The sequence below is a fragment of the Seriola lalandi genome, unplaced genomic scaffold (assembly GCF_002814215.2).
Source record: "Seriola lalandi dorsalis isolate HSWRI2012SDOR001 ecotype SW California unplaced genomic scaffold, Sedor1 jcf7180002052122, whole genome shotgun sequence".
In the NCBI taxonomy this organism is placed as follows: domain Eukaryota; kingdom Metazoa; phylum Chordata; class Actinopteri; order Carangiformes; family Carangidae; genus Seriola; species Seriola lalandi.
Window position 1 is genome coordinate 48311 of NW_019522675.1, and position 13137 is coordinate 61447.

General features: G+C 38.7%; 1 protein-coding gene across 2 annotated transcripts in view; it reads right to left on the reverse strand.

Annotated features, from left to right (window-relative positions):
- The window catches only part of LOC111650053 (arf-GAP with coiled-coil, ANK repeat and PH domain-containing protein 2), a 51471-nt gene extending 40243 nt beyond the window's left edge, over positions 1 to 11228 (reverse strand). Inside the window, exon 1 of one of the 2 annotated variants that reach the window (XM_087172200.1) lies at positions 10809 to 11228. In XM_087172200.1, coding sequence (XP_087028326.1) covers positions 10809 to 10861 — 53 coding nt within the window. In that variant the 5' untranslated portion in view covers positions 10862 to 11228. The remainder of the gene's footprint in view (positions 1 to 10808) is intronic. The other variant, XM_023399834.2, reaches the window with a different exon arrangement.
- Positions 11229 to 13137: the final 1909 nt, after the last annotated feature.

Below are 13137 nucleotides of genomic sequence, written 5' to 3' on the forward strand. Positions count from 1 at the left end.
GTTTATGTTCTGTATTTTATAATTCAAAAATTCCCGGTCTAAGATGAAGGCTTGCAACATTGGAACAGCTGAGCCCTTGTACTGTTCGTTTTTATGAGATTTTGTAAGCAACCCAAACAAAGCAGAATGAACTAAAGCCTTAAGTAGACGAGGAGGGCAGAAACGGGGTCAAAAGCAATTAAGAGCTTGGTTCTCTCACACAGACATTAACCCTGGTCAAAAGCTAAAGAGTATTTTTCAAGCCCTGTTTGCCTTTGTCAGTTGCTACAGGCAAAGTCCATTTCTATGATGACTGCTCTGCTGAAAGGCTCTAGTGTCTGGCTTCAAGAGCATTTGGATTTCTGTTCTTGTATTTTTCTATATTTATACACCGGGCATTTTGGTGGTACACAGTGACTACAAGAGTTGTGAGTACAAACCAAAATCACTAGCTGACAAACATTACCAGCAACCAGGAGGAAGGGCTGAAGCCTTCATGTAGCAGCATGTGCTCGATTACTCTTCCCTTGAAGATTTGGGTGTGATCATGAGAAAAAAAACATAAGGGGTAAAGGTAATTACACTGATATCATATATGCACAGAACCCATCTAAAGAAAAGCTCTCTGATTGAGCAATTGAAGCATGGGGAATGCTAATTCTTCTATGAATAATCATCTTATTATTTGAAATACATACTGTAAGCAAATCTGTAGGATCTTAAAACAAGGAACACACTTTAACTGATAATAAAAAAAACTATGAGGCATGCCCACTTGATTTCAATGACATTTGGTAATTTGGAGGTATTTTTCTTTCAATCAAAAACACCTGTCACCCTGTCCTTGATAAAAGCACCTGACCCAACCTGCTTCAATGTAGCTGCTCTGGGGCAAATAGCAGAACACCTGCTGTGGTTGCAGCTCTCAGATATGAATGTGCTTAAATGAGTGAATAAAACACGGGGTGGCTGGGAAAAGGTCAGGCACATTCAGACATCTTTCCCTGGAAAGATAACGGTGTAGAAGCCTCGGAAACCTAACTCAATCCTTTCAGTCAGCCAGTCACTCTCACGCTGTTCAAGCAACCACAATAACATGACTACTTCCTTCTATTCTCGAAATTTGAGTCTGCAGAGTGAACTTGTGAAAGTGCTGACAGAGGATAAGAAAAGGAGGGGCCCTGGCAAAATGAAAATCTGGGCCATCGCCTCACAGCTCTGACCTTGGAGCATGTCCAGCCTGCCTGAGTCTAGATAATGAGCAGAAGAAGAAAGAGGGGGAGAATGAGAGAAACAGACTTAACACACACACGCGCACTTTTTCACAGGAAGAAATGAGGTGATGAAAACATGGCACTCATACAGGACAAAAATACATTGCAATCAGAAGACAATTAGAGGGAACTACAGAGAAACACCGGCAGTACTCAATCTAGTGATTCAACTGATATACTGCTGCTGAAGCCACACTCTTTCCATAACTGGCCTGTACCCAGCTGGTTTTATGGATGGTTCCCAAATGGGGCCCAAGGATTTTGGCAGGGTTGTGACATTACACAGAATTCATAGTTCTATACATACTTCCCATCTGGTGTCACAATTCTTATATTTCTTTTAATCTATTTTGACATGTAAACACTTCAGCGAAAGTTGTTAGATCATGAATCACCTAGAATTTGAAAGAATAAGGATAGCAACCCTTATTATGTGAACGCTGTTAACTGAACTCCCATATGTGCATGTGTTTCTGGAAGCAGTGGCACTTGTGGAAATAAAGCCCTTAAGCCTGTGCACTTTGGGCCCACACTCTACCCCCTGAGTTACTCAGGACTACAGCCATGGCAATGTCACATAAGGTTGTTCATACATGGTTTGATTCTATTCATAATATGTGGCCTATCTGCTCTCTATTTATCTTCATTCTTGATTAAAAAGTTCAACTACTAAGTGAGCTTGTTGGGATTCTGCAGGTCAAACTCTTTGTTTGCTCTTGCTTCAGTATTTACACTACAAGGTCCTTTAGTCATTGCACAATGGAGCTCATATAAAAGGAAATCACATGGTTTACACAAACAACGTTTAAATCTCTTAATCCAAAGTTCTCAAAAGATGATAATGAAGAGTGAAAGCTAGAGAACAGAGCTTTGTTGTCAGTTTCTCAATAGCTGTAAGATGGGTGCAACAAAATGCTTGGATAGATTTTAGCACAAAATATAGCACCTACATAATCTGTGAAGATACAGTTGATACAACAGTAATCAGCGCTTAACTGTGTTGCATTGAAATGAATTTTTGGTCAGCAGTTTAGAAAACTAGAGTAAGACTTGATTATTATATCACTGAAAATTTTCAGAGTGAAGAAATCAGTGTGCTGATGGCCATGAGAAATCATTTTCATGTTCTCTGACAGTGAGGACCGAGATTATCTGAACACTCCCAGACAACTGAAAACTAGAAAATAAGAGGTTTAGCCGACTCATGTTTCCAAAACTTTAAGAAAACCAATTTCTTCTACTTGCACTAAACAAAGCAGAGTGAATAGGGGGCCTGTTTTCCTACAACACTCAGACACTTCCAGATTCTCAATATAATGATACAATGTTATCTTGGACTATGACGTCCATGAGATTGCATCTCTGAACAGCCGACATGGTGCGATACAATAGACTAGATACGGATAAACATACAGCCTAGATGATGCAGGTATTTTGCCAAACATCTGATATGTGGCTCCTACAAACTAAAAAGAAGTAGCAGCTGCCGCCAAAGCAGACAAGCAAATGGATTTATGTGGAGAGGATGTAATCTCTGGACAATCTCATTGCACTGAACCTCTGTCCATTAGACCAAACAGCAGTCATAATACGCCATTTTGGCCCCGCCTTCAATTCAGGCGTTTTGTAACAGAATCATTACTGCACTTTGGTTTGAAACATGGAATGGAGCCACGAATCCTGGGAGCATTAAGATGTAATAAACATACAAATCAACCCATTAATTTAGTGCTGCAAATATTGGTTAACTTAGTAATCATTAATTAACTGGCAACTATTTTGATAATCAATTGATTGTTTCAGTTATTTTTCAAACTAAAATATTAAATATTCTTGTTTCAGCTTTTCAATTGAGTGATTTGCTGCTTTTCTTTGTCGTATACAAATTGGGTTGTGGACATGGATATTTTGCAAACTAAATGATTCATCAAGAAAATATTTGGCAGATTAATCAATAATGAAAATATTTTTAAGTTACAGCCCTATTTCAAATTGTTCCTTCTGTCCAGCCAACAGTCCAACTTTCAGAAATACCCAATCTCTTATCATAAAGGACTAATGAAACCAGCAAATTAAACATGTTGATTCTTATTTTGTTGACTTAATCAATTAATTGTTTCAGCTATAATCTCATATGTGTGTCACTGAATCTTGCTTTTTGAGGTTCCAGCTCCTAACAGAGTAACTGTCAAAGAAAACTCTATTAACCTCCTAGGACCTGGTGTCCACATATGTGGACCTCACATTTTGGGTTCTCTAGCCCACAATACTAACTTTTTCTCAACAAGGGCCTGGTGACCACATATGAGGATATTATACTGCCACTCAGTAATCGAAATTTAAAACTAATGTCCTCATATGTGGACATCATTTTTCTCAGGTCCCAATCAGCCTATATAGCAAAGAATAGAGCTCGGGTCTTAGGAGGTTAAGCAAGTAAAGTACATGTGAGCAGCTCCAAGTACAGTTGCTGTGACTACACAGTGTTTGGTTTTACTCATTCAGCGGCAAAGATAAATTACATCCACCTCATTTGTTAACCTTTACAGCAAAGAGAGGACTCTCCCTCTGGGACAAAGCTGAGCTGGTAGTAAATTCCAGCAGAGAAGTAAAAGGAAACAGCAACATGTGATTACTAGCTTTTTCACTACATGAAACCATATAAATTAGGGAACTAAGACATCCTGGTTTGAGTGCTGTTTGGGTGTGAGGGTGAAGTTAGTCCTAAATAAAGAGAGACGTGTGGTATGAACCAGACTACAGCTCATGAAGAACAGAAAAAAAACCCGCCTTGTAAACCACATCAGTGAGGGAATGTTTGGGTCATAGTTCTCTTTAAGTTGACCAAGATCACGCACAGGACACTGGTCCACAGACAGAGGTCCGCAGTACTGAACGTCTGGAAGAAAAGCTAAATGCTTGGATTATATGGGTCTGTGGTTCTACCACAGAGGGTCTTTGCAATTCATATTTATGTATCAAATTGTCATGACATCACACTCCCACCATGTATACCTTATTTTTTTATACCTGTAAGCGAGCACTCGGTCAACAGCCACAAGCTAGACTACACTAACTTCCCACTGAAATTTTCAACTCTAAAATTTACTGATCTCGGGATATCTTAATGAGCCATCCAATCAGTTCTAGATATACGGAGTGACACAGTATTCCCATTATTCATAAACCTGCTAGTTGATTAATTTCACTCCATTTGGGGAGATTTGATTTGAATGTACATTTCTCAAAAAAATCAATTTGCATTCACCAAGATTCAGTAAAAAACTAGAACTGCACCTAATGTTTTGATTATTTTTCATATAATTATCATAATAATATAAAGTGCTGATATTATTTTAAATGTCACGAAATAGTAAAAATTGCCTATCACTATTTCTCCAAGAGAGCATCTTGAAATTACTTTTCATGTTCAAACAAGAGTCGAAAGAAAACTTTTAGAGGGCCATTTGTACGCGAGTTCAGCACACTACAGCAGCTTAAACCACCTTACTTTGTTGTTTTCTTTTGTTTTGCTTTGGCTTGACGGGTAGAAACGGCACCAACACTTACACGGTTGCCAGGGTATCCCCTTAAATCTGTGCACTTGTGTTATTGTAGTTACTTGGAGTAAACATCCAAATAAAATTGTGGTATTTTCGTAGCGGGTGACTAAAATTCTAACACTGCCAACATCTACCCGTCATAAACAACAGAACCAGTCAAAGGTCTGTTACTCAGAACCGTGACTACAGAGTAATATCTTCTATAAAAACGGAGAAACGTTATTCTTTTGCAGTGATTCACCAACCATAATCCAAAACAAAAAGTATAACCTCACTGCCTCTGTGTGGGTGTTGGCAGAAGGCCAGCAGGCTGTGCGCACTCTGCAGTGGTTGAGCACGTTTGTCATTCGCGCTGCCGACACAATGGAGTCTTCTGTGGGGCCTGTGGCACAGACCTTGGCACTTCAAAGACATAAGCTCACACTCAAACACCACCTGCTCTTCACATATTTTCCCCTTTCCTCCACGTTGGGAGATATTTTCTGATGCAGATGCTCTACACTTGGTGGATTGGCTGGTTTGACTGAAAATCTGTTTCCATTGTCAACATCTGACCTGCTATCTATTAGGAATGCCTACAGGGTTGTAATGATGCTTAACAGTGCTGTTGTCTTTCTTTTACGTGATGCTTAACTAAATATCTTAGGGTTATGGACTGTTGTCATCACTTTGGGCTTCAGAAAATTTTAATGGGCAAACTTGTTCATTAAATAATCAAGAAAATTTTGGCAGATTAGTGATGAGAGTGATTTTAGCCCCGCTCCAAAACAGTCATTTAATGTTGAACATCTCCCAGAACCGACTCCAATCCAGTATTTACATTTTCCCGCATAATACAGCTTCAAACTCCCAACTTAACCCAAACCAGGCTAAATTCAAAATGACTATAACTAATCCAATTTACATATGACAGTTAAATCGCTTTGCTCTTACAACTTTCCTTTGATGTTCTCTAATTATATTTTGTATCGTGTCCAGCTGTGTGTTGTCATTAATTCTTCCCTTCTGATCTTTTGCTGTGTCTTAATATTTAGATGGTGGTTGTTTTGATGTTTATTGTCTAATGCCTGCCATTAAAGCCTGACATTAGGAATTTAAAAGGTTTACTCCACTGTTACTGAAATGACGGTGGTGGTCAAGACAAACAACTGAACAGTGTGAATCTGTTACTGAGGATGGAAATGTGAAGAATGGGGTGAGCCTCAGTGCTGTGACGTAGATCCTGTAATTGTTAGAGAGCGGAGCAGTGGTGATGGGGGGCGGGGGGGTCCCGCTGTGGTAAAACCCACCATTAGACGCACGAGCTGCAACAACATCAACAAGATGAGGTCATTACTTAAAGATAAACACTTACGCAGGCTTTGGGAAATTCTGCCTGGGGTTTTGATGAATGAGTATTTTTCAGTATCTGCAGAAAAACCTGAGGAGTGATTGTGATTGACTGCTAGAGATTCCTCCTATTTGAAAAACAGATCTGAGAATTTCTGTTATGTGCTTGAAAAATAACTTGAATGATTAACAGATCATCAAAATAGTTGAAGATTAATTTTCTGACGGTCAACTAATTGCTTATAACTGACATGTTTCAGCTCTAACTTCAACATAACAATAAACTACATTTTCAGAGCAGTGTTAGTCCTCACATTTCATTAGCTGTGCATTTCCTTTCTTAATAACCATTAAAAGGAAATGGATTGCAGTGCAATTAAATCAAACTGCAACAACCCCAGCATGCTAACAAGCCTGCAGGATTCCCACGGGAAACTAATCGGGGTGTATCGCAGTATGAGCACTGCTCATCAGGCCCTTGGCTGTGTATTAGCAGAGACTGTCAGTGATCTGCTGGCGCTACAGCTGCTGTCAGTGACTCAGGGGAAACTACAGCAGGGGCTGTTGGATGAATGACTTCATATCATGGCGCTCAGCCAAGCTCACAATCAGCAAAACCAATCAGGGGCCAGCAATCATGTAATAATGATTAAGATTAGAATTAAGACATAACTGTTGCTGCTAATTACAGAAATTAGCTCAATTCTGGGCAGTTCATGTTGATTATAGGTATAAAAATATATCTCTATTTCTTTTGACATTTTGTTTTTTTAATCTCTTGATGTTACACTTTCTTGCATGCCCTATTTAAAACCGGATATCATCGCATCTTAGCTCCGCAGATGTTCAAACTTTCGGGCAATTGGATAGAAAATAGGTCAAACAAATCTCAAACGGTCTTTATTATTGCTCTTAAACTACCAATACAACCATGACATTGCTAATTTAATATGAAAAATATACTGCAGATATTAGCCTCCATTGGGACCTTGCAGGATAGAAAGACATATAAAATATGTAGCAACATTTGTTCTTAAATACATGTGGGGAGAAAAGCCACAGTCCTCTGAAGGGAATTTTCAACTTTCATAGTTGAAGAGAAGCCAGAAAAGCTCTCGAGGCTGAGTCTAATGTCTACTCTCAAGTGGAAAACTAGGCTAGTAGGGTTTACTGCCAAAAATACATAATTTTTGCACTAGTGCATCGCTCCTCCAGGCTGAAAGCATGGTTTATGACCAAAGACAGCTTCCCAACTAAAATGAGGATGAGAGCAAAAAATAAATAAAAAATGTGGGGTGTGCCAAATTACCACTTGAAAACAACCCTGTCCACATTTGGGGGCTCCATATTCTCTGGCACAGAGTTGAAAGCAAACACCAAAATGGAAACAGATGTTGAGCGAGTGAGAGCTGCTCCATGCTGGTGTATATTCTATGTTTTCATCCATTCTCTCTGTCTTTCCCGCTCTGTCTTCCTCTCTGGCTAAACATAATGAGTGGGGGTTGGAAAAATGACAGTAAAGCGATGGTGGTCGAAGTGGAAAACTGTGCTGTGAAAAGCTCAGATCATTCCCAACCCTTCAGGATGAACCCACAGCAGACTTAAAAGCCAGGAAACATTGACAGATGACCCTCCCAAAGAGCAAAGGTCACTAATAATAATAATAGATAGAGATGGGGCTTTGTGCTTAATTGTGACACCTAGCAGCAGAGGATCATGGGAAGTGGCTTCTAGTCAGACTAAAGTGATTAAACAGAGATCGGAGAGTGCTCATAATATTGATATTCAGATGGTGCACAGGTCTAATGCTTGATGTCCATAAAACTACAGGACTGAGCAAAACACTGACAAAAATATCACACACCAGTATTGTGGTTGCTTTTCCAAATTGTACATTTTGTGCTATAAGGGTGCTAGCAGTATTTATGTCTCTCATTAATTTTCAGTTCATACAACAGGCAGAAAATAGTTGATGGGTGAGATAGGTAGACATTAAGAACAGAAAGGAGAGGAAAAGGGACTTCAGTAATAAAGGCCAAAGTTGTTATAATAACAATAATCTGACAAGCACATTTCATGTTTGTGGCTGCACATATGCTTTTTACACAGTTTTCATTCATTCAAACTAATTTGACCTTCTATTCTGGTTGGATGGGTGGAACTATGTTATAGATCGATAGATAGATAGATACTTTATTTTATTTATCACCTAGGGGAAATTTAAATTATGTGAGGTCAACAAGCTTTCTAAACCAACAAGAATGATGTGCCAGAGTCCCCAGAAGAGGTCTAATTAGGTAAAATAAGTGAAAACACCTGTGTGAGTAATGCTGGGTGTTATGACATTTCTGCAATATTGTTGCAGAAATGAATTATCTGACTAAGTCATCCAGCCGACAGTGCTGGTGTTGACGTTTAGAAGTCTCCCGAATTCAATAAAGTCTTTAGAGCTGGCTGTTGGTCATTTACTCTTTATTTATCAATAATCAGAAATGACACCCCATACATAAATGACCGACTTTCAACCTGGAAGAGATATCTTTTGAAGTCTATGGGAAAATGGTTTCATTTGCGGCCTGAAAGTCAGTGGTTAAAGGTTTCAGTTGCAGTACAACAATGCTTGTTCACCACAACCTCTGTCTGAGGTCCAGCTGAAGTAGTTTCCTCTTTGTTTGTTACTGACACAGACAACTTCAAAGTTTCTGCAATGACCCAGGGCTCTCCGTTATCTACAATCAATCAAAAGTCAGTGTATGTATGATGACGGTGATGATGGAAAGGAGGAAAGACAGAAACTTAGAAGACCCAATGATGAATATGATAATGAAAATAAACGTCAGTTGCAGCAACAACAAGGACATAATAGACCAATTATATTGTTCAGCTAAATTTACTTTTATACATTCTATAACAATAATGTCCTTATACCCCGGCCTTCTTGGTAACAGACATGGATGTTTATCACCACAGTACTGAACCAGCCATCTTCAAGTAACACAGCTGACTGGAAAGTTTTCCTTTATTCAAAGTCCTGAATGTGCTCCTAAAGGAAATGCTCTGATTTTTAAAAAAACATGCTCCATTCTTCTGAAAACAACTTTCTAACATCTGTTCCTCGTTTTTGTGAGAGAGGATGTTACAGCAGCAGCAGCAGAGGGAGCGTGGGCTGAGGGAGGAAGGAGGGAGGCGCTTTATCAAATCTCTGGAAAACGCAAATTGAGTGAGGAGGAAGTTGAGAGCAAACATCTCATTTTACACAACTTTAAGGGCTGGACGGACTGGGAAAAAAAAGAGGTTGTGAGAGATGATGTCAGAAGTGACATGGCTGCCAGGAATACATCACATGAACACCCACCACCTGACAAAACTGCTGAAGAGCTCATTTACACTTTGGAGTGGATCCAGCCATTACTCAGAGGTTCTAAGCTAAGCTAAACACTTAGCAACTATTTTTATAATCAACTGATGGTAGAAGCATTTATACCCTTAGTTCATTGATTTCAACTTCTCCAACATGAATGTTTTTCACATTTAAAAAGACAAAAAAATGTTATGGTGGTAAAGGTTTTGGTGGACTGTTGGTTGGACAAAGGAGTTGAAATAATTGGTCAATGAATCAATTAGTCGATTGACTGAAAAGTGATCTGTAACATTTCTGATGATAAATTAATCATGTCATTTATTTTTTGAAGCAAAAACAGTGGAACAATGTGAAAAAAGAATTTCCTGCTTTTTGTTGCCATATCTCATGGTAAACTGAGTATTTCGGACTTTTGAGAAATTAAAACAAAGATGTGATGAGCATTTTCTTTTTTTAAAACCATTTTTTACATTAAATCAAAACATTAATTGACAAATCAATCAATAATAAAAAAACAACCATTGGTTGCAGCCCTATTGGACAATACAAACATGTCAACTTGTGCTTTGAAATTACAATGGCCATTATTTACCATTTTATAGCTCAAACAATTAATTGATTGATTGAGAGAATAGCTAACAGACTAATTGACATGAAAACCGTTAGCTGCAGTCCTGAGAGGTGCTCCCGTCAACTAAATGAATACCGGTAGGTGACACACTTTGTAGTGACTTTGTAGACTGCTTTGCAATTTTTTGGATGAACCGTCTACTGTGGCTGGTGGGAGACAAGTAGTTCCCTGTCCTGCCAATAGATCACCAGCAAGAGTAAATCATTCCAGATATGTAATATAGTGCAGTTTGAGGTATATAACACAATAAAATGTATTGGGGAGTTGGGGAATTTGACAGAGCCACTGGATCTGCATCAGGGCGTTAATTGTCCAACAGTCCTGTATGCTTGAAATGTTAAACAATGGCCAGTGAAGGGTACTTCCCGCATTCATATTTAATATATTTCCATGTTTACATAATTTATACACAGAAAAAAGGGCGCTGGTACAGCCTGATAATGCACATATGCGCTCACCACACTGGTCAGTGAGTTTATGTTTGGTTTCCTAACCCCATCAGGCAGCCTCCCGACTGGCCCCAGCTTTCTTACAGACAAAAATAGAAAAGTAGCAGGCAGCAAACAGCTAGCTAGTTACTGCTGATTAGCTTAAAGCAGCTAGCTGGATACTTCTTCCCTGTGATAAATGAATAACTAAAGGGGGACAAAAGCCAGGCTGTCAGCACTCACCTGAAACGTGGGGAGTCCTTCAAACACTCCTCGAAATCCACAGTTATCTTCATTTTGCCGCAGTGACTGACCGAGCAGACTTGCTCTCTCTCTCTCTCTCTCTATCTCTTTGATTAAAGACAATAATCCAGGCTGAGTCTTTCTGGCTAATTAGCTTGTTTGCTAACGTTTCTGTGCCTCGGTCCGACCAGCTGGCTCCACTCTGTCACTGCTCTGCTAGCCAGCTAGCCTCAGAGGCCAGCAGCTACGAGTGAAAAGTCTTGGCAGTGCAACCATAAACGACCTTATGCTGAATGTAAAAGTGCCCAAAAAACGCTCTAAACAAACTGTTTCAGACGCAGCGGTCAGCGGTGAAAGCAAGAGTGTCGTCCGGGAGCTGGTTAGGTCATAACAGCCAGTGGGAGAAGAGCTTTTTCTTCACCGCACGTACTACAGATACAGAGATCGTCTATGCCGGGAGGAGGGGTCACCATCCAGCGCGCATGTGCCCCGCTTCTGTGGGTTTATGGAAATGATGTGTCACTTACAAAACCAGCTTAAAAACAAAACGTGTACGACCCTCTGATAAAGCTTGCGATTTTTGGATCACACATATCTTCCATTTGCATTACTATGGAAACGTGTATTGTCCAGAATTACTTATTATGACAGGAATTATTGCTTCAATTTTATTTGATTTATTTATTCTGTCCAAGTTTTATATTCCTAAATTCAAATTTACATTTAAAAGGCCAAATGTCTCTGAGCTGACTGTCAAAACAATACATCTAATCTGAAGCTGAATGTTGTAACAAAAAAACTGAGACAACATATTACACATGTAAGCTTTACAAGGTTTTTATGCAATCATTTTTGTTTCTTTTCTTTCACTATAGTAGTCCTGTATATTTATATACACAAGTTCTAGTCTTTTATAGACTTTCACCCCATTTCAAACTCCATCTGCTTATGAAAGCAGTTGAAAGCTAAAAAAAAAAAAATAAAAAGTTGGAAACTGTTGACATTGAATTGAGATTCTTTTGTCAAATCACATCACTACTATGATTTTGATTAGTTTTTTTGTCAAATATGTCAAATATGTAGGCCTCACCTAATAAATATAGCTAAAATAGTTGAAATATTACAAGAAAGGACAAAAACTGTTCTCTTATTATTTTTTTCTGAATAAGGATTTTAAAACATTTGATCAAATTTGACTTCTGTAAAAAGTGCCACCCCACTTTGGGATTCAGCTTTAATATTCAACATTCAATGTTTCATTCATTGCTCAGTCTGAAAAGCTGAAAATTTTGAGTGGAGTCAATATTAACAGAGTATAGCTAATGTGCGCATATATGGTGGGTAATTTATAAGCTGATTACAATATGTTTAGACTCAGTAAATTTCCTTTCAACTACTTTTAAATATACTTTTAGATAATATGTAGGAAGTTTATTTGATCAATGCTCAGGATGAGTCTGAATGTGATCAGTCTTAAATATTAGTAGTGGTGGGCTGGTGATGATGGTGATGATGTCTAAAGCATTGATGGCTGAATTTGATGATGACTGCCGGACATACTCAAGATTTTATTATCTCTGATGTAAACTGTTGTTTTATGTGAACTTGTGATGTGGATTTATATGTTAATATATTTTGTGATAAAACAAATTTAGTCTTTTTTGTTTGGCCAACGGATTGCTGGGTGTGCTCAAAGGGAAACTTTGTGGGGTAAGACTTCGGTTCTCTATAGCATACTATATTAAATAATTGTTAATACAGAAAAATTATAAACATGCTTCTGTGCTTTGTATCCATATGCATATAAGAATCTGATCTCCTGAAAACCCTTGTTAACGGTTTTATTTGTGCAGAGCTTCTCGCTTTTCAAATTGAGGGTCTAACTATGAGGCTCTAAAGATTGTAAAGCTCTTTGAGGCAAATGTCTGATTTGTAATTTCACTGCTATGACTTGGTTTGTGATGAGCCGACGACGGAAAATAGGCAAGAGTGATCCCTCTGTGTTTCTCTGCACAATCTTTGAATCAGTTGACAGGACCTTCCTGATCCATAGGAATTAACGTCAACAGTGCATAGACAGACGCCCCATTTCCTACTCCGCCGGGTTTTCTACTGTAGCTTTTAATAAACAGTCACTCTTCAAGTGCAGATTCTACTAGTAGCCTACAAAAAGGTCAACAAGACCAATACATATGGTATATGTGTTATCTTATCCAATAGTGAAACAAATCCCTCGATGACTTGCGGTAAACGATGTGTTGGGGTTGAATGAAACACCAGATGATGCGTTCAAGCTCAGTTTTAAACCCACACTTGCCTGCACCAAACA